The sequence below is a fragment of the Hibiscus syriacus genome, unplaced genomic scaffold (assembly GCF_006381635.1).
Source record: "Hibiscus syriacus cultivar Baekdansim isolate YM2019G1 unplaced genomic scaffold, ASM638163v2 tig00109926_pilon, whole genome shotgun sequence".
Taxonomy (NCBI): Eukaryota; Viridiplantae; Streptophyta; class Magnoliopsida; order Malvales; family Malvaceae; genus Hibiscus; species Hibiscus syriacus.
In genome coordinates, this window is record NW_024062532.1 from 734,588 (window position 1) to 759,407 (window position 24,820).

Sequence of the window (24,820 nt, forward strand, 5' to 3'; positions counted from 1 at the left end):
GCATGTCAAGCACCTATGTGTTGTCAGGGTAAGAAAAATGTTTTGCCACCCTCAAAAGTTTAATACGAAAGTTTCGTTATTGATACAAGTAAATAAATATTATCTTAAAGATTAAGAAATCATGATACGGAGTTTTAGAAAAGATGTTGATTTATTTTGAGAATTATCAGTAATCATCCCGAGTATTTATATAGATAATATACTATTAACTCTCTAATAAATGAACATTGTCTGGGTTTAGGTACTTATTTATATATTAAGACTAAAATATATAGAATTATATATAAATTACGAAGTAGGGTCAATGAATTGAAATTGAAAATAGAACTACGAACGGCAGGCCCTTCTACTATTTGTCTGTTTCTGAAATGGGCTTGATTGGAAGAAAATCTATTGAAAGAACCATCTCATAAAGGGTAAAGCACACAAATGGTCCCCGATTATAGAGTATTATTTTATTAGGTCTTTTAACTATTAAATTTTACAAAATATTCTTCCGATTATATAATGTTGCTTTATTTAGTACATTGACTATTAAAAGTTACAAAATAGTCACATGATTATTCATTATGTTCTAAACTCGTCATTTTTCGTTAAAAAATTGACGGTTGTCTAAACTGGACGATGATATGATGACTGAGATATGATAGCCGTTTGAGATTCTGGGATCAAGTTTTATCACATCACAGTCAGTAGATCAAAATTCAGCTGAGAATACCATCAATTTTTCAACAGAAAATGATGAGTTTGGAACATAACGAATAATCGGGTGTTCATTTGATAACTTTTGATAGTCGAATGACTTAAATAATCGGGACTATTTGTGTACTTAACCCATAATTAAACTACTCCATAAGCTAATGAACATGAATGAAAGTTCATGCAATATTATGAGATTTTACTCACTTCATTTCATTTTACATTATACCATATACAGATAAAGGGTGAGAATGGGGGGGAAACAAAACCCTGAAACTCAGTGGCTCCTCGTATAGAAATTGCAGAAAGCAAAACAAAATCTGAAACGGAAGAAAATTAGAAGACTAAGCCTATTTGGTTCCTAATCATCTGCAACTTTGTGAATTCAACAACCCATTGAAGTTGCTGCACTCGAACAAGGCCTTTGCTGTCATCTCCCTTTCGAATCTCCAAATGTAATTCAAACCCACTAGCAGCTCGGTAATGGCTGCTTCAGTCTTTTCTTTGTCTGCAAAGTAGAGACTTTGAAGATGAAGAACATTCGTTTTAGGCAACAAATTCTGGTGCTCAAAGCTCCTTTCACTTTGCCATTTGATCATGTTGTGTGCCAATGGCGATAGCCAACCCATGATGTTCCTCAAAGCTGCTCTCCATTCACCGGCAAGCACCGGATCACTGGCCGAGAACCCTACTCCTTTTAGTCTACCCCCAAGAGTCGATCGAATACTGCTAGGCAGCATCGAATAAAGATCGTCCCTCGAGTCGGGGCCGACGGAATGCAGCGACTTGATCATCTTCTCCATTACGATGATCAAATTCGCGTAGTGCAAAGCCAGCCCTGCGCCACCTAACGTACATGGAGGAGGCCTAAGAACCTTCGAGTTCGACTCGAAGAACCCGACTGTCTTTTTTGCTTCTTGCTTTGAACAACTCCTCGATGGGCCTGATACGATCGGATGAACGGTTGCCGAAGTTGATAGGCTTCGAGGTAACAAAGGCGGGTACTCGAAGCCGAAAACAAGCTTCATTCTTCCCAAAATTGTGAAAGTCGTTCTAACAAGCATGGGGACAACCTCGTCAAAGCTTTTGTTCCATAAAGATCTCTCTTTTAAGTACTTAATCTCTTGCTTTTGCCAGAAAAGTTTTTGCTGTAGATCAACGATCTTTTGCTCTTTTGTTGAAGATTCGTGTTCTTTAAATTGGAATGACTTTCTAAAACTGTTTTCGATTGTGGTTAACTCCACCATTTCTTTGTACAAAGTCACCGTAATGGTCACGTACTTGTCCATCTTCGTCTTCTTAGCTTCCATATCTCTGGAACTCAGAACCCATCCATGGCTATCGTGACCCGAGTTGGCGAACTCATCGAACCACCGATCGAAACACCGAAGATTTGGATCCCGGCACTTGCTGCTCATCCTGGAAATAGAATTTGATACCAGCCTGAGATTCTCAGCCATTTCAGCACACGCTAACCCCAACAGGAAAGACTCGTCGTTCGATACAATCTTGCGGATTCCTTCGAGAGACATGGATTCATGTCGAAGCCGAATCATGTTCTTGTCCGAAAGACAATTCCAAAGTTGCAGAAGCTTCGACATAAGTCCGGCGATTTCAAAGGACAAAACCCCGACAAAGTTGGGTTTTTTATGCTTTGAAGCCTTGGAATTGGATATGGTTTCCTTAACTTTAATCAACCAGGTTTCAAGGGCCATGGATTTCGTTTCTGGAAAAAATAATCAAGAAAGAAGAAGATGAATCCACCGGAAGAAATGAAAAAGAAAGGGTGGGTTAGTGGAGTGGAATAAAATTCTTTTGAAAAGGAGAAATGATTGAAGAGATATGAGGATGATGGTGGATGAAAGAAAGCTTGAGAATTTTGCAGATTTGAAGGTCGTGGGACGTTGAGCCTGGGGTTTTAAATAGGTTCGCAATTATGTTTTCGATCGGTCGTGTTTATCACATTTTAAACTAAGGATTAAATTATAAATTCTAAAAGTAAGAGATGTTAAATTAATATATTCTTTAAAATTATATTTTAAAAATTATTAAAAAAAATAAAGCAACCCCTCCCCTTCCCCGACCTTTCTGCTTCCTCTTCCTTCTCGCCCGATTTCATTGTCTTAAAAAGAAAAAAAAATATGCTTTTACTCTCAACTCCTCTTCTCCGACCTTTCATTTTTTGAAATAAAAAAAATTACAGTTAAAAATTAGAATTACGGTTGGAATAACGTTTATAGTGTCCCGTGATCGGCGCAATCCACCGTTAACCATTATATTACGGGCGCGACATACCGCTATTAGTGTGAATCCATTACCCACCACAAAAATTATAAAAATCGATTTCGGACGATAGCGCTACCGCAATATAAAAACCGCTATCGCGTTTTTGGTCCATAATTTAAAACCCTGATTGAGTTTGAAATCTTGATTGAGGCCATTGCCCATTATAGAAATAGCAAAACCATTACAAATAGTTTTATTTAGGGAAAAAACATTAGATGTCTCTATTTTTTTTAAATATATTGTGTCACTTGTATTATTTTTTTCTCTTAATGTGGTTCTCCAACTCAAAAAATAAATTTAATGTGACCTTTTGACCAACGTTTTTTGTCGTTGATCGTTACAATATTGGCGTGTCAGTTCACAATGATGACCTAACGGTCCACGGTGCTGACATGACAGTTCATATGCCATATTTGAAATATCAATTTACCCAATTTGTCATGTCATATGTCATGTTCATTTGCCACCCTATATTGTATCTCAACACTGTGGACTGTCACATCAACACCGTAACAGTCAAAGATTAAAAAACATTAGTCAAAGGGTCAAATTGAATTTACTTTCTGAATTGAAATGTCATATTAAAAGAAAAAATAATACGTGAAATACATTGATTATTTTTCAAAAGTACATGACCTCTTATGTAATTTTATCTTTTATTTATTTATTTATAATTAAATAAAATAAAATGAATGATGGTAAAAGGACAGTAAAAGAAAAGCATTTTGTGGTTTAATAATTTAATTTAATTAAGTCAAATGATACCCACTTGAGTAAAAGTATCTTCTTTCATTTTTCTTTCAACCTCTGAACCCTCACACTACTTTTCGGAAGTTATGAGGTGCGGTATTAAAAAAACGGTTAAAAAATGATGTGACCGGTTAAAATTTAAACCGATTATGTTATATCATTTAACCGGAACTATTATCAAGCACAATAATATATTAGGTACCGCTTATATAATGTAATAGGTAGCGCTTATATAATAAAATAGGTTAATTACTGGAAACATTATAAAGCACAATAACATATTAGGTAAAACTTATATAATATAATATGTAGCGTTTATATAATAAAATAGGTTAATTACTGGAAACATTATCAAGCACAATAACATATTAGGTAGCGCTTATATAAAGTAATAGGTAGTGCTTATATAATAAAATATGTTAATAATTTAATTTGTTATTACAATATATTAGGTAAACGCCTAAAATATTATCAAGAATAACATAACCGATTATTTACTGAAAACATTATCCAGTATAATAATGTAAACGGTAAAAAAAATAGGCGTTATCTATTACATTAAACTACCTACAAGATATGTTGAAAGTATCGATTCCATTTAAATAAGTATCGACACTTTTGGAATTACCAAGGATAACATAATCGATTATTTACTGGAAACATTATCAAGTATAATAATGTAAACGGTAAAAAAAATAGGCGCTACCTATTACATTAAACTACCTACCGGATATGTTGAAAGTGTCGATTCTATTTAAATAAGTATCGACACTTTTAGAATTTAAAAAAAATAGTAATAGCGCCTATAAAGTATTGATACTTTATAAAAATATATCGATACTTTACAATATAACAAGTAAAAATAAAACAAAATCAGTTTCATTATGACAAAGCCGATAAAATTTATCAGATTTGTTGAAGTGCTTGATAATGTTTACAGTAATTAACTTATTTTATTATATAAGCGCTACCTATTACATTATATAAGCGGTACCTATTACATTATATAAGCGGTACTTAATATGTTACTGTGCTTGAAAATGTTTCTAGTAATTAACCTATTTTATTATATAAGCGCTACCTATTACATTATATAAGCGCTACCTATTATATTATATAAGTGCTACCTATTACATCATATTTTTATCTGTTATATTGTAAAGTAGCGATCCTTTTTATAAAAAGGATCGATACTTTACAATATTACAGGTAAAAATATGACAAAATCAGTTTCATTATGATAAAACCGATAAAATTTACCTAATATGTTGAAAGTATAGATACTTTTTATAAAAATGTATCGATACTTTGTTGAAAGTTATATAATTTATGTTTCAAAAACTTTTAATAGTGTTTCATGTTTTCCACCTACAATATTAATTTAATAATTTCATTTACACAAAAAATTATTTGATTGTTTTGATATTTTATAAAATATTATTTAGAATTTAAATTTAAATTTAACAATTTTAACCAAAGATAATAATAAATATGTAAAATCTATGTTTATTATTTTTAATTTAATAATAATATATGTCGTAACATAAAAATAAACCATTAGACGTGTATAATTACTAAATTAATATCTTAAAACTCGCTAAAAAATAACATTAAATTAATGTTTTCCACAGTGAAATAAGTATTGACACTTATATATATGTATCGATACTTACCGATAACCAAAGTTTACCGGTTACCATCATATTTTCTACATAAAACATTATTAGTCTGTCAACATAATAGGAAGCGCTAAATCGAATTTATTAAATATCTTTTAATATATCCGATAATGCAATATATTAACCGTATATTAATCACCTTTCCTGAGACAACCCCCACTGCTCTTCCTCCCATCTTTTTTTTTCCTTACAATTTATGTCATTTTCTATAAACCAAATCAATTTTTTCTTTTTTTTATTTTATTTAGCCATTAGTGATATCATTTTTATTGTTGATTATCCATAGTTGATTGTCTTTTCTCTTTATTTTTTTAGTTTTTTAATAAAAATAATTTTATCTTTATGATATGTTTATTTCTACATTTGTTGTACGTTTTTCTTTGTCTTTTTAATAGTTTTCAGTTATTTGGTTGTTATTTCATTTATTTTTTTTCTCATATTTAAATTTGACATCATCACGAATGAACAAGGTGGCGTTATTTGTTATCACGTTGAACTTCTCTGCTTTGTACCATCAGATTAATGTGGATACGCGTTTTGCGTTCATGAATAGTTTTCTCACATCTCTTGCCTTTGATTTACGATTTACGAATTGTCGGTGGTCTTTCAATAGCTTCATCCCCTTTTGTAGTTAGTTTATCGATGCAGTCAAATTTGATCATATCTTTATTTTGTTTGAGTATTTTAGTTAGATTTTTTAATTTTTTCATTCTTTGGTCCTTGTGTGCTATAAGTGACTAATTTTGGGTCAATAGTCCTGGTTTTTTTCTCATATTTGTTTTTTAATAATTTCTAAATTTTAGTATTTATTTATTAGTAAGACGTAGTTGTAATGAAAAAAATTGAAAGTAATTATACTGCATGGTGGGTAAATAGGAGTATTTACTGTTCGGTTTTAACCAAATTAACCGATCGAATTGAATTAGTTTGGTTAATTCAGTCGGCCATCGAATTGTCCAGTCGTAAAACATTTAATTCTTTTTCAATATTCGATTAACGGTTAATTCTGTTCGAAATATATTTTTATATATATTAAATCTATTTTTATGCTCAAATTTATTAAGAATTATGATCCAAATATGTTTTAACCACACTAAATTCATTGAACATTCACACTCATAATATATATGATGCTCGAACTCAAATCCTTAAAAAATAGTAATAATTTATTTATTATGGAGGTCACTTGTTTCATTCATAACCAAATATTGTGGTCTTCAAAATCTATGAAGATCTTGGGAAGTTTCACGTGCGATAGTCTTAATATGTGGCTAAGGAAAGACATTACCGGTTTTGTTATTATTTTTTTAACATTTCCGATAAAAAATTACATAAAACATTATTATTTCTATCGGTTTTGTTATTATTGGGCGCTTTATCGATTTTGTTAATATATCTGGTAAAACGTTACCTAAACATTATTTTTTCTATTGATTTTGTTATTATTAGGCGCTTTACCGGAAATGTTAAAAAATATTAATGTTTTAAGTATAAATAATAATGTTTTAGGTATTTTTTTACCAAAAATGTTAAAAAAATAACAAAATCGATAACTTCTTTCCTTAGCAGTATATTAAGGCTGTTGCACAGTAGAACTCCCCGAAGATCTTAAGATCTACTGCGGTCATAACCATGAGACATGCATCATTTACTAATGGTTTAATGTCATGTTTGATGTACGTCATAATTTTACCACATAAATAACACATACCATATTATAATGATATTAGTTCTAAATTATAAGTTCAGTACCTCATTTATTATTTTAATTTTATTTGATCACCAAATTATTTTTTAAAATTATACATATCGTTATGTTTTAATTTCATTTTAGTAACTCGTTATTAAAAAATTAACAAAACTACTGACACATCATTATATAATAATGTCATGTCCTTATTGAAAAATAAAAAAAATCATGTCAACAATTTTGTTATTTTTTAAACGATGGATGGTTAAAATGAAACTAAAACATAATATTTGACATAATTTTGAGGAAAAATGGTTTTTTTATTAATCTGGGTAAATTATAAGGCAATATATGTTCAAAGATAACTCTCAACCATTTGACATTGAATGCTCACACCTCTTGCAGTCCTGGTGCTCAAACTCGGGACCTCAAGCAATAACAACAATTTATTTATCATTGAGGTTGCTCGGTTCGTGATGAGGAAAACAGTTAAATGAGCAAAATGAAACAACTGATAGTAGTGGTACTAGACATGTAGTTTACCCTAAATTATATGGTTTAATTCTACCTTGTTGTCTACATATACAACCAGTCATAAATGGCATATGTATGTTTTAAATCTAAATGCGCATCGTCAAACTTGAAGCTTTCTTCTTTGTTTCTTTATTATTTTGGTATTTTCAATTAGGCACAATGCCAAAAGTAGCCCCTAATATTTATCAAAAGAGTCATTTTGACCCATATTTTTTTGGAGCATTTTAGCCCATGCATTTCATTTTGAGGCAAAAAAAAAAACTCCCCCTACAGATGAAAACCATTAATTAGTTAAAACACGATTAACGCTTCAAAATATAAATATTTTTTAATATAAAATGAAACGTTGAGGGCTAAAATATTTCAGACAAAAAGAATAAGGAACAAAATTATTATTCTGTCAAATGTTACGAGTCTTTCTACCCTAAATTGAATTATTAGGGGCAAAACGCTTCAGAAAAAAAAAAAAAAAAGACACCAAATTGATTACAATGTTAAACATTACGGGCCTTTCTGTCCTAAAATAAAACAGTAGGGGTAAGAGCCATAAGGTTTGAAAACTTGTACAAGGTGTAAGCATGAAGAAGGTTGATGCAAACTTCCACTAATTGTGAAATGTGATGCCATCATTATACTTGGACATATACCTACCTATATATATTTAGTCTTCCACTTTCTTGTTCTATATGTGGTGAAGATCCAATGCTGATGAGTGGTGGGAAATCAGTTGCGGTGATGAATTGGAGTTGAATTAATTGAAAATGACCACCTAACTATGAGATTATGGTCGATATGATCATCATACATTTAATTTTATCAATATTATTATATAATTATTTAAGCGGTTTCAATCAAACAGTTTGTCGTTAAAAATTAACGGAAGTACTTATGCGGTAATTAATAAAATTAGTATAATTACACATTTGATCCATATTATTTCTGTATTCAATCAATTTAATCTTAATTTTAATTTAATTTAATAAATTAATCCCTCGATCAGGAGGTGAAGTTCATGCCTTAGGGATGACAATACGAGAGGCATCTCATTATAAACATGAGTCACATTCTATCCTCCGCGTGACATCACAATCCAAATTAAGGATGGATCATGGGACGTTTGGAAATAATCGTCTTTTAAAGATTTTAAATTATTATATATTGTAAATATTTTTTTATTGATAATATATTTATGTCTTTAAATTTATATAAATTCGTTCTCTTTTAAAATTTTAAAAATTTTATTTCCTCAACATAAAATTATGTGTACGTTCTCAGATCCAAATAACATCTATTATACCTCACATCTAAGGTTGTCCATAAGGGTGAGTAAAACTCAAGTCGAAAAACCGATCTTTTCTATTCGACTCGAAATGACTTTAGGTTGTAATTTCATAAACTCGACTTGACTCGAAAAATTTTCAAGTTCAAATCGAGTTGTAAAATACAAATCAAATAACTCAAAATTTTTAGTAATTAATGGATGAATTTTTAAGTTTGAGTCGAGTCCCTTAATTCTCTATAATATATATATATATATATATATATTGTCAAAAATCACACAAGAATGAATTATTATATATATGTATTGTATTTTTTATCAAAATCACATAGGAATGGATTGTTGTATATATTTATTATATATGATCATAAAAAAACCATTTAAATCGAAATCAAATAATATCTTAATATTGTAAATATTTATAATTAAATTTAAATAGAAACTTGAAAATTCGACTCGACTTGACTCAAAATTTTTTTAAGTCAACTCTAAGTTATAAAATAGGACTCGTCAACTCGAACAACTTAAAATTTTTTTACTCAACCCGATCGAATCCTGGCCCCTAGATGTCCGCACGAGGAGCAAGCACCCACCCCCGTGTGAAGTGTGAACATCCATCCAAATTGAGTCATCAACAAGAAGTGATGAAACAATATCAAAAGTCAGAATTATGGGATAGTGATACTTTCCTAAAAAATACTTTTTCCATCAAGTCAAACCCTGATGAAATGAGTGACAATATATATAGTATCATTATCATATTTGATGCCATCAAAACCAATGAAAATGTATTACTATATAATAGTATTTTCTCAATATATATATATAATAGTAGAGATGACTATCCAGCTCAATTGGTAGAGTACAAGGTTCTTAACTTTAAGGTTGTAGGATCGAGTCCCACGGAGGGTATTTCATAATTCGGAGGTCTTCTACGTAAGCTGCTCTCAACCTGGTGTTGGGGGCAACCTACTTTCTTACCTCCCCCTTACCCCATTACATATGAGAACAAGGGACAACCATTTTTTTATATATGTAATAGTAGTTGACTGAATGCAAGCCAATAAATATATATATATTAAACCAATGGATTAGTTCAAGTGATAAGCGGTTTGATATCACTTAAGTAGGTCTCGAGTTCGAGTCTTTGTATATGTAGAAAATTTCCACCAGGAGAGTCACCCACCAAAACTAGATATGTGTCGTGAGTTATATATAATGTATTAGAAGTATCATGGAAATAAAAATATAAATACTATTAAAGTTATATTTTTAATTTGATGAGGGTGAAGTTATAAGTAAAAACAATAATCGATTCTTAAACAGATATATAAAGGGATTATAGTTCCCAAGAAATAGATCATCTCGTATTTTCTCTTATTCCGTCAAAAAGTTGATACTCAAGATAACTATCTTCTTGAAAGATATCAACAAAGTAAATACACGAGGATTTCAACCTATCGATTAATTCATGTACGCTTCCGCATTCAATTTATTATTCTTGATTATTTGACCTAATTAAATCCCGATTTGATTTCATATTTATTATGGTTTAGTTTTATTAGGTTCAAACATAAAATTTACTATTTTTCCAACGTAGACTTTTTCTACACATAGTTCTTAAGTGTTTCGATCATAACTTGAGCTAGAGAACTCTGTGTTGGGGATATAATATATTGATTCCAAGGAAATTGATTATCAACACCATTTCGTAGTGATTTGAATACGTTGAATCTTTGAAGAGTTCGTTACGTGATTAGAGTTACTATCTGTTTTTCCGACTACAAACAACTGAACACCATAAATCTAATAGGTGTCTAAATGAAGATCATAGTTGGGTTTGAGAGTTGATTGCAATTGAAGAGGTTGAAATACCCTACGACGTCAAAAATTGGTAACTAAAACAAAAGATATATTATCTCTAAAGGCTACAAATACACATTTAATGGCACTTCTAATAATGTTGAATAATACAACACAAAGTCAGCAAAACACCTAAAAAGTAAACGAAAACTAATACAGCACAAAACAACAAGACCAAAAGTAAAAATATCGACAAAATCATGAAACAAAAAAAAAAAAACCAATAGCATCCTTCATCGTCAAACCACGCTAGAGAGTTGAGAAATATTTCAGGGTTAGTCAAAAATTGAAACCATATTAATTAATAAATCTCATTCAGGGATCAAATCAAAATAAATACGAAATTATAAGGTTTAATTATCGATCAATCTATGAAATAGGGACCTAACGGAAACTAATCTAAAAAATTAAGTCAACATTTACCAACTAATTTGAAACAAATGATTAAATTGGGGATGCTTCCGGAGACAACTAGTAACGATGGCTCTCCGCCCAAATCAAAAGGCACGAAGCGCCAATAGTAGACATAATCTATTTATTTTCATCAACAATTATTTAATTAGTCCGAGTGATTTCAAAATAATATTTATTCAAAATTTTCTTAATTAATTGATAACATATATATCATGAAGACGCAAGTACTCGAAGTTAAAACTTTTAATGAGAATAACATTCCCTTTTATTACCGAGACGACTTAATAAATTTAATTTTCAAAATCAAGATAAGAGCTAAAAGACAAAACCCAACAATTGAAAACTAGGTGGAGGGGTATAAACCCTATATCCACTTATTAGCCCTAAAAGCAAAAGGAAACGGGATCCTATCTAGGGGTGTTTAAATTTTCGAACTAATTCGGTTAACCGATCGAACCGAATTAGTTCGATCGGTTAACGGTTAATGATTTTTTAGATATTCGATTAACGGTTAATTTGATTTGAAATCAGTTAATTAACCGAATTAACCGAATTAAATATTTTTTTAATATTTTTCACCCTGTTGCCTCCCACTTCCTTTTCTAGATAATAGATATTCATAAATACATTATCCAATGGTGTCTGCTACTTTGCTTTTTGCAGAATATCCAAGGGACATTGCCCCCTACTTCCTAAAAATATACGCGAAACCCATAAAAATGAATTAACAAATATTATACTGGCCTAGAAATATTAACAAAGACTAACCGCTTTACCTCTTTTCCACAACACTGAGAAAATACAATAACATCTGCACCAAGACTCATGGTACTAGTCTTAAATCCGTTGCAATTTCCTCGGTTATAATTTTTTTCTGCCTTTTTGTGTAAGGTATGGGCATGAGATGGCAGGTGGAGTATGGTGTAGTGGAGCATGGGTGAGGCAGCACTGCCTTGATTTCTGCCTAAACTATTTTTTAATTAAAAAATATTAAATTCTAAAAAAATTCGGTTAATTCAAAAATTAACCGAATTAATCGAAATTTATTCGGTTCGGTTAATACTTTCATAAAAAATTCGTTTCGGTTAACGGTTAAAGAAAAAAAAAATCGATTAATTTGATTTGAGTATTTCGATTCGGTTCGATTCGGTTTTAACCGAATGAACACCCCTAATCCTATCAAATGGCGTGATAGATATTTGGGTCACTACTAACCGAGTCAATCCGAGTTCAACTTAAGTCAATCCGGGTTGGACCTAGGGATCCAAGAGATAGATGGAGTTATCTTTGATATTTTTAAATTTTTATGTACTTTAATTAATTTTTTATATTTTGTATCTTTATAATTCAATGTCTTAAATTTTCTATTAATAGTACCATTTGAAAAAAATAAAGCCCCCTTTGGACATTTCTATAATAATGAGATCATTTAATCAATTTTTTATCGCTCTTCTGGTTTTCAAGGCTTCGCCTTAATTAATCCGAACCGACCCACGTTGCACACCTGACTTTGACGGATGAATCTCCCAACAATAATTTTTTTTACATACACAAAAATCCAAACTCGAAACTTACTTAAACGATATCAAGTTACTTACCACTTGAATCAATCTTCCATCTATTTTATCAATACTTGTCCTATAATATTGCTTTTGACTAATGCAATCAATAGTGAAACCCAAGAAAACATGGGACAAACCTTTTTTTTGGGGGGGAGGGGGGGTAGTTCATGCATCATGATGTAAATGAGAACGGGCTTTAATCAAGAGCATTGTCCCACTTTTGCAGGACATTCCTTAAAAGAAAAATGATACCATTTGCACGTGTTTCATTATCATTGTAAGTACACCCACACGCGCATCAAGCCCAGGCCCAGCCTATCTGCAGCAGGGTTAACAAATGTTGTGAACAATGCAGTAAGTTCAGAAAATGTGTCATCTCCACCTGCACCTCCATTGATTAAAGGGTAAACTATACAGGTGGTTAAAACATATTATTTTCTTTTACTAAATGCTCAAATTCCAACTCTTTTTAAAAGAGGTGCTTAAAAACAACTATCAATATAATTTCCATCCACCAAGTCATTCATGGAAAAACTAAAGGTTACAACATTTGCAGTTTTTTCAGGAAAAAAAAAACAACAATGGGTACCTATCAATGTTAAACTTTGAACAATTAAGGAGGAAAACCCTCCTATGTTATCTGCCCCAAGAAGTATCGCGTAGTCGGTTCAAAGTTGGAACTTGCAGAAATCTTTTGACCTACTTGTAGTTCATAACAATATCCTCGTTAAGCTGCATGAAGGAAAACAAAACACAATAACATGTCAATGACAAAGACGTGACGTTATTGCTGATATAGAAGGTAAGCAACTTACGTATTTTTCAAGTTCTTTGGCTTTCTCATCATCAAAACCTAAAGTGGCCAAGATCTTGTGGCCTGCTGATTCTTTCTCTGACCAAATACCAAGAAGCAAGTAAGTTGTGGTTATTTCCCCACTTTCACCTGCACTCAGCACAATGATCTTAATTAGATATGGAGGTATAACAGTTGTAAGAGAATAAGATACCTCTTGTAAGGAATAACATAGAAGAAAACAAAAATACATTATTCAAAGCAGACTGCTCAAATTGTACCAAATGTCAAACATTTAGAGAATAGAAAGAAGGCACTGAAGAAATGGGGAAGTTGTCACCGGTAAAACATGAGCTCCTGTTGAGGAGTTACCATGGCAGATAGGATATTTTAGTTTTCACCATTTACTGCTTCATAATGTTTTAATATATGTACATCATGAACTTCAAAATTATAAGACGGCAACCAAGTCATACACATTGCTCAAAAGGATATATGAGTACAGTTGTCATCATTAAAATTTGATATTAAATCATACTTCGCTTTCTTTTGAAACTTGGATTCTACTCATGTCAGTCAGTAATAAACAAGAAGAATAGCTCTTTTTTCTAGATTGACAATTAATTATGCAACCTTAGTAACTTCCATAAAAAGGAACTGAAAAATTTTATTGCATCCTCATTTCTTCTGAAAATGTCAAAAACATTATCATGAATATCTGTCACCCATGGAATTCAAGATAAAAAATTTCACCTCCATATGCAAGTAGAAGTGACTAGTATTACATTCAATCAAATGAGATTTGTTGATTAATACTTGCGTATTACAAGTCAGTAATACTTCTTCTTTACTCAACTACCATTTAAACTTTTGTATAACATGATAAATATACCATATGAAGAATCGGAAAATATCTTTTACCTGACTTTAGCTTTTCATCAACAGCCCAATCAAGAGCCCTTTGAGCTTGTTCAGTTAGCGGAGGATGTTCAGGACTGAAAAAATACATATCTGACTTTCCAAGTAAGCTCACCGTTTCTTCTCGCACTTTGAAAAGTGTGATTCCATTAGCCCTTAAAAATTTTGCAGCTTGGCTTGTTCCTATACACGAAAAAGAGGAATTATAGGCATACAATGTAAACATTTGAAAAGTTTTCTAACATGATAGAGACTAGTCTAAAAGGGACACAGTATAACTTCATTTCATAAAGTGATAAAACCATATTTTAGGTTAACAAAAAAATATTTTTATTGTCCATATTAGCTTATTTTGGAATATATTTTCCCCTTCTCCCTGAATGGGAGTTTGGGGGGGGGGTTAGACAGCTTTAATCAGAACACTGAAGTTTGCATTACAAAGCAGAAGACCATGTATCCGAGGCATTGATATAACCTTCGTATTTATATAGAATTACAAGTTTCGGCTTCACGATGCATAAGTGAAAATACAAAAAAATAAATCAAAGATAAATGGAGTTGGGGTAGCAAAAAAACAAGAATGATTGTTTTATTTGTTTGTCACCATTGCCATTTGCTAAAATTATGCATTCACAAATACTAAATCAGCTTTCAAACTATGTAAATCCTGAAGGGAACCAATTACAAATAAGACTTCCATGCAATTATTGTCCATATTAGCTTATTTTGGAATATATTTTCCCCTTCTCCCTGAATGGGAGTTTGGGGGGGGGGGTTAGACAGCTTTAATCAGAACACTGAAGTTTACATTTCAAAGCAGAAGACCATGTATCCGAGGCATTGATATAACCTTCGTATTTATATAGAACTACAAGTTTCAACTTCACAATGCATAAGTGAAAATACAAAAAAAATAAATCAAATATAAATGGAGTTGGAGTAGCAACAAAAACAAGAATGATTGTTTTATTTGTTTGTCACCATTGCCATTTGCTAAAATTATGCATTCACAAAGACTAAATCAGCTTTCAAATTATGTAAATCCTGAAGGGAACCAATTACAAATAAGACTTCCATGCATTAACACTTCTTCACAACAATCCCCCAACAAGAAACATGTTTTCATTTAAGCCCACAATAAATATTTACATAATATTTTGTCAAGTGTGTTACATGATGCTGAAACAGCAAGTACTGAGCAAAATGGCAAAGAATATACTAACCCTCGACCAGAATTCCCATAAGAAGCGCTTCAGTCCCGGTATTTGGATACTTGAGCTTCCTTGCCTCCAATTCCGCCATTGCAAAGGACTTTATCGATCTCGACGACCATCTAACCACCACAATGACCCAATTTGAAAGAATTAATTACTAACAAAAACAGAACCTCAACCATCATATTAATATATATTATAGAGTTTATACGCTATAACATTCACATCCACAATACGTATCTCACTTTGGGGATTTCTCAGAAGGGGTCCTATCCGGTTTCCTGAAAAAAAACCCAGAAAATAAAAACCTCAATCACAATGAAGAAATCAAAATTACAGAAATCTGGGCTCAAACTTACGCAGTCGGGAGGCTAAGCGAGACGGTGGCAGTGGTGACCGAGAAATGGCGTTTAAAGACGAAACGGGTGGAGGGTTTAAGTAAAAGGTTTTTGCCATAAAGAGATGTCAAAGGAAGAGAGAGATGGCGTTTGGAGGGCTGGGAATGACAAGTGAAAATTGCAAAAGGAAGAGATGAGAGGTTATGGGTACCCATTAATTGAGATGGTTTTTTTCAGGAGAAATAGAAACAATTAGAAATTTATGGTGATGGGGTGGCTCAGAACATATCCATTCGCTCTCACTTTCACTTTGCCGTGGAAGTCGAAGTAGTGTTCGGATCTCCCTCTATAACAATTACAAGTCTGAAAACGAAGGGGAAGTGTTTTGAGGGCTTGGCGGGAGGATAATGTTGGTGATGGACCGTAAAATTGTTTATGGACTATTGAGTTTGGATCCAAACCAAATTAGGGTTTTTAAACAAGATGAATTTTAGCGAGGGAGGGTAATTTCTGATCGGATCATGTCAGATTTTTTAAAAAAATCAGATTTAAGTTATGTTGAGTTGGGTTGATTTTTTAAGGGGTGAAGTCAGATTGATTCGGGTTCAATCGTTCAGATGGAGAGTGAAAAAGCTCTTACCCAAGAATAATAATGTAATTTCCTTAAGAAAATTTAGTACTTTTTTAATTTAAATCCTTAATTATACTGGGTCGGATGTATGATATAAAAGTTTTGATTCGGGTCGGGTTCCTATGGAGGGTGTATATTTTCGGGTCGGGTCGGTTGACCAAAAATCCGACCCATTACCATCCCTAATTTTAGGATCAATTTGACATTGTTTTTAAAAAGTAAATTTTAAAAATGTCGTAGAAATGAACTTTTGAAAGTGTTGTTCAAAAGGGTAATTTTAATTTTAATTGTTTGATATTTTTGTTAAAAAATGAGTTTGAAAATATAAAATGTTGATCATAAACATTGTGTTATAAATTAAAAATATAGCATTTAAATTATATTTACACTTATATATGAATCATATCAATTTAAACTATAATAAGTTTAAACAAATTTTTATTATATATGAATTATATCAATTTAATTTATTATAAAAATATAATTATAATAAAAATATATTTTATATAAGTCACTATATAAATCATGAATTTTATTTATTTTTAAATAATTAAACTAAAGTATTTTTTAAGAATGTTAATATTAGATTATTAAAATCAAATGTAAATACATAATTGAGTAGAGTTCATGTATTAGTAAGGGTAAAAATATAAAATTGCCTCTAAACAATATGTTGGAATAAAAATATTAGAAATTTTAATTTTTGCGGTTGGTTTAAAAAATAATTAAATTTTAAATTTTGATAAAAATATAAACATTAATTACGTAACATTCTAAATTAATAAAAATATACTTTATTTCGTCCTTAAATCGTCGGAGGACAATTATGGTGGCCGGATCGTTCTCGAACTATGAAGTTCAATAACGTCGACGCATGTGGAATATCTACAGACAGAGGCGGACCCAAGACAAAAATTTAAGGGTTGCAAGAACCCCAAGGATGACACTTTTGAGGGGTGACACTTGTATTAAGGGTGACACTTGTGGAGGGGTTGCTTGGGATATCCCGGGCATCATGGAGGTCCGCCTCTGGATGAGGGATTGCCCGGGATACCCCAGGCACCATGAAGATCCGCCCCTGTCTACAGAGACGATTCTGTCAGCACTCGTTACACATCCCAATTACACCGGCCCGGCCATTGTACGTTCCTTTTCTCCTGATCATTACGAAGGTAGGGCTTGGAATACTAGTGGATCATGTACCGGAAAAGTGAAGCCACTCGGAACCGGTGAAATAGTAGAGAATGGGTTCACAAACGTAATGCACAATCAACAGGTGATGGGTTTCGAACGTGCTTCGAAGAAGGCAACAAACAAGTCCAAGTTGCGGATGATGGACATCACCCAAGTTTTCGAGTATCGGCACGACGGTCATCCAGGTCCCTACCGGAGTCCCGATCCGAACAAGATAACGAAGCGTGGGCGCGATGGGAAGCCTCCACCGCAAGATTGCTTGCACTGGAGCATGCCGGGTCCTGTTGATACCTGGAATGAATTTGTGCTTGAAGTTATAAGAAGAGACTATGAGGTCAACCAATAGCACGATTGTGCTTTTCGTTTTGTAATTGAATTATTGAACAGTGAGGGATAGCTAGTCATTTTGTTTATATTTTCATAATGTATTTTATATTAATATAATGTTATTTAATAAATTATTAAAAATATTATATAATCTGACCTTTGATTGTGGAAATATATTAGTATCAACAGGTAAATTTATGAAGTTATTCTTATGATACATATATTTCTAATAAATTAAATTTTAAATATTTAGTTAAAAATATTTAAAAAAATTATACAATTATATTTTACATTATCTTAATTTTATAAAATTTTACATTTGACATAATATTAATATAATACATTAAATAATATAAAACATATTTTTAGGTGCATGGCTGTAAATGATGTTAAAAGATACTTTTTTTATAAAATTTTATTTAAAAAAAACACTTAAAATGAAAATTTATTTTTTTTAAAACCTAATATTTCTGAAATTATATTAAAAAAATCAAAATCTTGAAAACCCCTAATTTCAATTCGTTATCGTTGTTGATTGCTACCAACACCATCAATCGATTGAAACTCTGATGGTATATGACTGTCTGAATCTCCACCAATCAAACTGCCATGTATCATGCGGTGATTGTTATAAAAATTTGACGATTGCAGTATGGAGAATCTTTTTCAGTCAATCGTGAAACCTTGTACTTACGTGGTTGTTGGGTATTTGGTCGATCGTGAAAATAAGAGGCTTCAGTCAGTGAGTGATTCTCCAGTCGAATAATGTTGGGTGTTTAATTGATTGATAATATTAGTGACGGTGATACTTTAATTAAATTAATAATGTTAGTACGAACCAAACGACCTTAGTTGTAAAAGAATTGTCGTTATTCCTTGAGATCTCGGGTTCGGACACAAAAAATGTCAGAAAAGTGAGCGTTCAATGTCAAATGATTAAGATTTATCTTTGAACATATATTATATTTGTACTTAACTCGGACTAATAAAAAATAATAATGATAACATTAGAAAATAAAATAACCGCTCTGTAGGTATCACGACAAGCAATAAATTAAACGTTGTGAATTTAACAAATCTGGAACGTTAGATTCCAGATACGTGGAAACAATCGAACAGTTGATGGCCATATATCCGGTACAAACAGGTGGAGCAGATCGCTGCATCCCCCTCACAGGATTTGAAATTCAAATCGATTCCCAAATCATTAAAAAAAAAAAATAAGCAGAGCCCCAACGGTCCTTTTCTCATAAACGCCTACACTCCCTCTCTCTTAGAACTCTTTTCTTTGTAAATCCAACTACGAACCTCAATTATCCCTTTATTTTTGCAAGAATTCTGCGTTTTTTAAAGCGAAACCTTCGATCTTTATAAGAAAAAAAGCATTCCAGTGGAAGAATTGTTAAGGGTCCTCTCCAAATCCACTTTTTTTTTTTAATTTTTTATATTACTTTTTTGTTGCTAAATTTGGATAACGAGAAAATGTAGAGAAAGGAACAAGGGGGAGGGGAGGAGCTCAGAGCTCAAAGCTTTTTGTTTCCTCTGTTGTTCTATTTTTCTTATGATAATAGGGATTCTTTTTCTTCTTTAGGCTGAGGTTATTTCTCATTATGAGTTTGTTTTTCCATGTTTGATTAGCCAAGATTTGTGCAACGAATCACGATTTACTTTTTTTTAAATTAATCATCGGTATCCGATCAATTGACTGATTAATTCAGATCAGATAATATATTAGTGGTCTTCCCAGCTTGGTTTGCTCCCTTCGCAAATATCATTGGCCTTGCTTAAGGATCTAGTGTGTCATGCCATTAGACCAATCGGTTGTTGGTCACGATTTACTCTCTTTTTCATTGGTCTTTTGTATTTACCTAAATTTGTGCGGTTGATTTCTTTTTTATGGTGAGATTTTGATGGGATTAGGGTTTTCTGATGGCCATTTTGTCTTTGCGGTAGTATTTATTTGTGATGAAATGCTGGTTTTAATTTCATTTTATATTTAGTTTAGAAGAACTTCTGGGAATTCAGTGTCTCGTGTACTGTATTTGCCCAAAATAGTGATGAATTTCAATGTCTAGAACAATCATTCTATTGAATTTGGATGCTACTGCAAATTGTTTTCCCAGTTTCCTTGTTCTCAGTCTTGATTCCAGCTAAAATTGATCTGAAAGACTGAACCATTTATATGCCATCTGGGATTTCTATGACTCTTTTTTCCTTCCATTTCGTGCTTTAAAGCGCCCATTGCTATAAATGCAACCGTTATTTGAATCCCTGATGGGTATAGCTTTGGGTATCTTCTGATTTCTGAAGATTTTGACTTTGGCAGGAATTCTTCAACATGTCTACTCCGAAAAATGATCCACTTATTCAGGTGGAAACAACATGTGGAACCCTTCTGTACGAACTTCAGGTATTGATGAATATTCCACAAAAAAGGCACCTTCAAACTGCCCAGTGTTGATTCTGATTCCTTGAAAAAAAATCAGATTATCTGGGATGAAGTCGGGGAGACAGATGCTGACCGTGATGAAATGCTGCTCGAGCTTGAAAGGGAGTGCCTGGAAGTATATAGAAGAAAGGTAGATCAGGCAAATCACTGCAGAGCTCAGCTGCGACGGACGATTGCTGATTCTGAAGCCGAGCTTGCCGCCATCTGCTCGGCAATGGGGGAAAGGCCAGTGCATATTAGGCAGGTCAGGAATGAAAGATGAAAAAGTTTCTTACTAGATTGAACTATTTACTTATGGTTAAACGTTTCTTTTTCAGTCTGATCAAAACGCTGGAAGCTTAAAGGAGGAGCTCAGCAAGATTCTTCCACAGTTGGAGGAAATGAAGAAAAGAAAGATCGAAAGAAGAAATCAATTTGTGGAAGTTTTAGAGCAAATACAAAAGATCACAAATGAGATTTATGGATCCTCCGTATCGATTTCTTCCAAAACCGTAGTGGATGAAACTGACTTATCCTTGAGGAAGCTTGAAGAGTTGCATAGACAGCTCCATGAACTTGAGAAAGAGAAGGTCAACTTCCCTTTCTTATGTCTTTATTTGAAATTATAAGCATTTTCTCACCAACTGATCCCTCTCTTGTGCAGAGTGATCGCCTGAAGCAGGTTCAGGATTACCTTAACACATTGAACTCACTCTGCTCTGTGCTGGGTATGGATTTCATGCTGACAGTTGATGAGATTCATCCTAGTTTAGGTGACCCCAAAGGGTTTACGAGTATCAGCGATGATACAATTGAGCAATTGGCAACATTGATAAAAAAGTTACTGGAAGTTAAGATACAGAGGATGGAGAGGGTAAAAATACTTGTTTTATTTTTTTTTTTGCATTTTGTACATTGCAACATTCTCCTTCCTCCCCACTTCCCCTTCTCTCAGCATGTAACAATGATTATTTGATGCTTGGCAGCTACAAGATCTTGCAACCACCATGTTAGAGTTATGGAATTTGATGGATACACCTATTGGGGAGCAACAGATGTTTCAGAATGTTACCCGTAATGTAGCTGCTTCAGAACATGAAATTATTGAACCCAACACTCTCTCCGTGGATTTCATAAACTATGTAAGTGATGTTTGTTCGAACTTGATCTTCTCTTTGTTCTATAGATTTCTGATGGTAGTAGGTGCTTTCTTCTAGACTAATTGTGAAGTAAATCCAATGTGTTGTGCAGGTTGAGGCGGAAGTTTCCCGGTTGGAACAGTTGAAGTCGAGCAAAATGAAAGAGCTGGTCCTAAAGAAGAGATTAGAGCTAGAGGAAATCTGTAGAAAGACTCACCTGCTTCCAGATTCAGATTGTGCAATAGAAGATGCCATCGAAGCTATCGAGTCTGGTACTTGACAACGATATTATGTTCATCATATTATCGGTTATATGATATCCCACTTTGCTCCCTTCTTCCTACTGACTGCCATCTTACCTATTTATATCCAGGGTTTGCTGATGCTGCCACCATACTAGAACAAATTGAACTTCAAATTGCCAAGGTCAAAGAGGAGGCCCTTAGCAGGAAAGAAATACTTGAAAAGGTGGAGAAATGGTTGACGGCATGTGATGAGGAGTGCTGGCTTGAGGAATACAACAGGGTGGGCGTTTTCGGCATCTCTTAAAGAGTAATCTTTTTCGTTCTTCTAGACTTGCTTAATTGTCTGTGATTCAACAGGATGAAAACCGATATAACGCGGGAAAAGGTGCTCATCTTACACTCAAGCGTGCTGAGAAAGCCCGTGCCCTGGTTAATAAACTTCCAGGTAAATGTTTTGCCTGTTTTGCTTAGAATCACTTACGCTGTGCTGAAGTTGTTTTATCATATTAAACCAGGAATGGTGGAGGCATTAGCTTCAAAGACCATGGCATGGGAGAAAGAGAGAGAGATCGAATTTTTGTATGATGGTGTGAGTACTCTATCGATATACACTAAGAACCTTTAGTTCCCATATATGCTTAAAACTTTTGGTATCAAACTGATCCTTGCACTCTACCCAGATTCGTCTCCTTTCTATGCTTGAAGAGTACACTATTTTACGAAAAGAGAAGGAGCAAGAACGGCGCAGGCTGCGGGTATGATACCAACCTTATTTCCCAAAGTGCATATGCAACCACTGGTTATGGAAGTGTTTCTTCACTAAATAGAGCTAATGTTGTTGTGAGCCATTATTGTTGTGCTCCAGGACCAGAAGAAACTTCAGGGACAGCTGATAGCAGAGCAAGAGGCACTCTATGGATCAAAGCCAAGCCCATCAAAACCTCAGAGTGTGAAAAAGGGTCCTAGGTATTCAACTGGAGGTGCTAGCAATAGAAGAGTTTCCTTGGGAGGAGCCATGATGACCACTCATAAGCCCGATTCACTTCACCCTGCAAAGGCTACTCCCAAAACGCGTCCTAGTAAGAAAAACGAGCGAATGCAAAATGACCATCTAAATCATCGGCATGATGACGCCACAGTCTTCTCAGCTAGTAAGTTTTCTGTCTCTGCATTTTTACATTTAAGGAACGACACAATTGCTTTCTATGTGATCATATGTTGAACCCTTTCACTAATTCTCAGTTAGGAGAGGCCTGGACATTGTTGACACTCCTGTACGAAAGCATTCTTCCACTCCCAGAGCCTCAAATGCTATCGAACCAGAGTCGCCGTTGTTAGCTCGAAAGCCATTCTCACCGATCACTTCTGCGGTCTCAGCGAAAAGCAATACAACAAACATGCTAGAAGTAGAAGACAATGGTGAAAAATCACACAAGATGCATCATCAGAATAATGATCTCCCATACGCTACCCCTTTGAAGACAATTCCTTTTGTGGATGAAGAAAATAGGACCCCGAAGGTGATGCCATTCCCTTGCACACCTTCGACAGTGTCGGTTCCGATGCAGACTGCCATGACGCCAGCAGCCACTCCTGCACCTATACCTTTCGCCATTACCAAGCCGGTCGAAGAGATTGAACAGTCCTTTGAGGAAAGAAGGCTTGCTTCTCTACTTTCTAAGACTCAAATTACAACATCTTATGCCCTTGTACGAGTGTGTGCGAGCTGAATGTGGACTAAACTGTTGCAAACGATTGTCGTGGCGAATGCTACCTTTTAGTTTTCTTATCAATATTCCCCCCCCCCAATCAGGATATTTTTATTCTACAAATCTCGTTCTCCTTATGAGCAATGGCGGATGTATGTACAACTCATGTACATCCTAAAATTTAAATTTTTTTACGTTAATTGTTTAATACAATAATATTTTTTTATATTTTTATTTATAAATATTTTAAAAAGAATAAACTATACCAATGGTCATTAATGTTTGACTATATTTTTGTTTTTTCCAATTAAAGTTTCAAAAATAACAAATTGGTCATTAATGTTATCGATTTGTAACAAAATGATCTTTAAGGTTATCGATTTGTAACAAAATAGTCACTCCACCGTCATCCTCGTTAAATTGATGACATAGATGTTAACTAAAATGTTAATATTTAGTTTCACCCCTAAACTACTACTAAAACACTAAATAAGTCTTTGAACAATGATTTTATATCTAATTTATCCTCAAAGACTCTAATTTTTATCTTTTTCAAACACCCCACCACATGTCCACATCTACTATATTTGAATCACCTTCCTTACAAAATGAAAACGACACTTAAACAAAATCTTGCCGTATGTTCCCCATCAAGATTTTTCTTCGCCAAGTTTTGAACCCGAACAACCATATAACTAACCGAGACGATCATTATCAAATTTAAAAAATAATCATGGGTTTTTCCATGTATAAAATAATAAATTATTACAAATTCCAATGAAATAAAAGAAAACCCTAGCTAAAAAACAAAGATTAATTCAATAATCGTATATTTAAGTGTGGGGAACTCCGACAGCCAAGCAACTTTGATGGGGAAGATACGGAGAGGGTTTGTTCAAGTATGATTTCCGTTTCGTAAGAAAAATGAAAAAAATGAAAATTAGAAAGCTTTTGAGATAAATTAAATATAAAATCATTGTGCAATGACTTATTTAGTGTTGTAGCACTAGTTTAGGGGTAAAACTAAACATTAACATTTTTGTTAACGTTGTCATATCATCAATTTAACGAGGATGACAGTGGAGTGACCATTTTGTTACAAATAGATAATGTTAATGACTATTTTGT

At 33.1% G+C, this 24,820-nt stretch overlaps 3 protein-coding genes across 3 annotated transcripts; 1 reads left to right on the forward strand and 2 right to left on the reverse strand.

Moving 5' to 3' along the window:
- Positions 1–1,064: 1,064 nt before the first annotated feature.
- On the reverse strand, positions 1,065–2,414 carry LOC120210740 (protein PSK SIMULATOR 1-like). Its single transcript, XM_039209436.1, has one exon. It carries the CDS (start codon positions 2,412–2,414, stop codon positions 1,065–1,067), a length of 1,350 nt encoding a protein of 449 aa, XP_039065367.1.
- Positions 2,415–13,278: 10,864 nt separating this feature from the next.
- Positions 13,279–16,332, reverse strand: LOC120210577 (ATP-dependent Clp protease ATP-binding subunit CLPT1, chloroplastic-like). Its single transcript, XM_039209281.1, has 6 exons — positions 16,041–16,332; positions 15,927–15,962; positions 15,691–15,800; positions 14,471–14,650; positions 13,572–13,699; positions 13,279–13,488 (listed from the first exon to the last, which is right to left on the reverse strand). Exons 1-6 carry the CDS (start codon positions 16,232–16,234, stop codon positions 13,456–13,458), a joined length of 681 nt encoding a protein of 226 aa, XP_039065212.1. The 5' UTR covers positions 16,235–16,332; the 3' UTR covers positions 13,279–13,455.
- A 3,127-nt stretch (positions 16,333–19,459) lies between these two features.
- LOC120210652 (65-kDa microtubule-associated protein 3-like) lies at positions 19,460–23,792 on the forward strand. Its single transcript, XM_039209352.1, has 13 exons — positions 19,460–19,579; positions 20,498–20,581; positions 20,658–20,864; positions 20,938–21,189; positions 21,264–21,473; positions 21,586–21,741; positions 21,851–22,010; positions 22,112–22,263; positions 22,341–22,428; positions 22,499–22,572; positions 22,664–22,738; positions 22,849–23,134; positions 23,226–23,792. Exons 2-13 carry the CDS (start codon positions 20,510–20,512, stop codon positions 23,711–23,713), a joined length of 2,220 nt encoding a protein of 739 aa, XP_039065283.1. The 5' UTR covers positions 19,460–19,579; positions 20,498–20,509; the 3' UTR covers positions 23,714–23,792.
- Positions 23,793–24,820: the final 1,028 nt, after the last annotated feature.

Excerpts from the sequence above, each read along its gene's own strand:
- LOC120210740 (XM_039209436.1), bottom strand. The coding sequence starts at position 2,414 with ATGGCCCTTGAAACCTGGTTGATTAAAGTTAAGGAAACCATATCCAAT.
- LOC120210577 (XM_039209281.1), bottom strand. The coding sequence starts at position 16,234 with ATGGGTACCCATAACCTCTCATCTCTTCCTTTTGCAATTTTCACTTGT. Across the intron at positions 15,801-15,926 it reads CCTTCTGAGAAATCCCCAAA|ATGGTCGTCGAGATCGATAA; the intron begins GTGAGATACGTA and ends TGTGGTGGTTAG. Across the intron at positions 14,651-15,690 it reads TATGGGAATTCTGGTCGAGG|GAACAAGCCAAGCTGCAAAA; the intron begins GTTAGTATATTC and ends TTTCGTGTATAG.
- LOC120210652 (XM_039209352.1), top strand. The coding sequence starts at position 20,510 with ATGTCTACTCCGAAAAATGATCCACTTATTCAGGTGGAAACAACATGT. Across the intron at positions 22,011-22,111 it reads CATCGAAGCTATCGAGTCTG|GGTTTGCTGATGCTGCCACC; the intron begins GTACTTGACAAC and ends ATTTATATCCAG. Across the intron at positions 22,573-22,663 it reads TCGAATTTTTGTATGATGGT|ATTCGTCTCCTTTCTATGCT; the intron begins GTGAGTACTCTA and ends CACTCTACCCAG.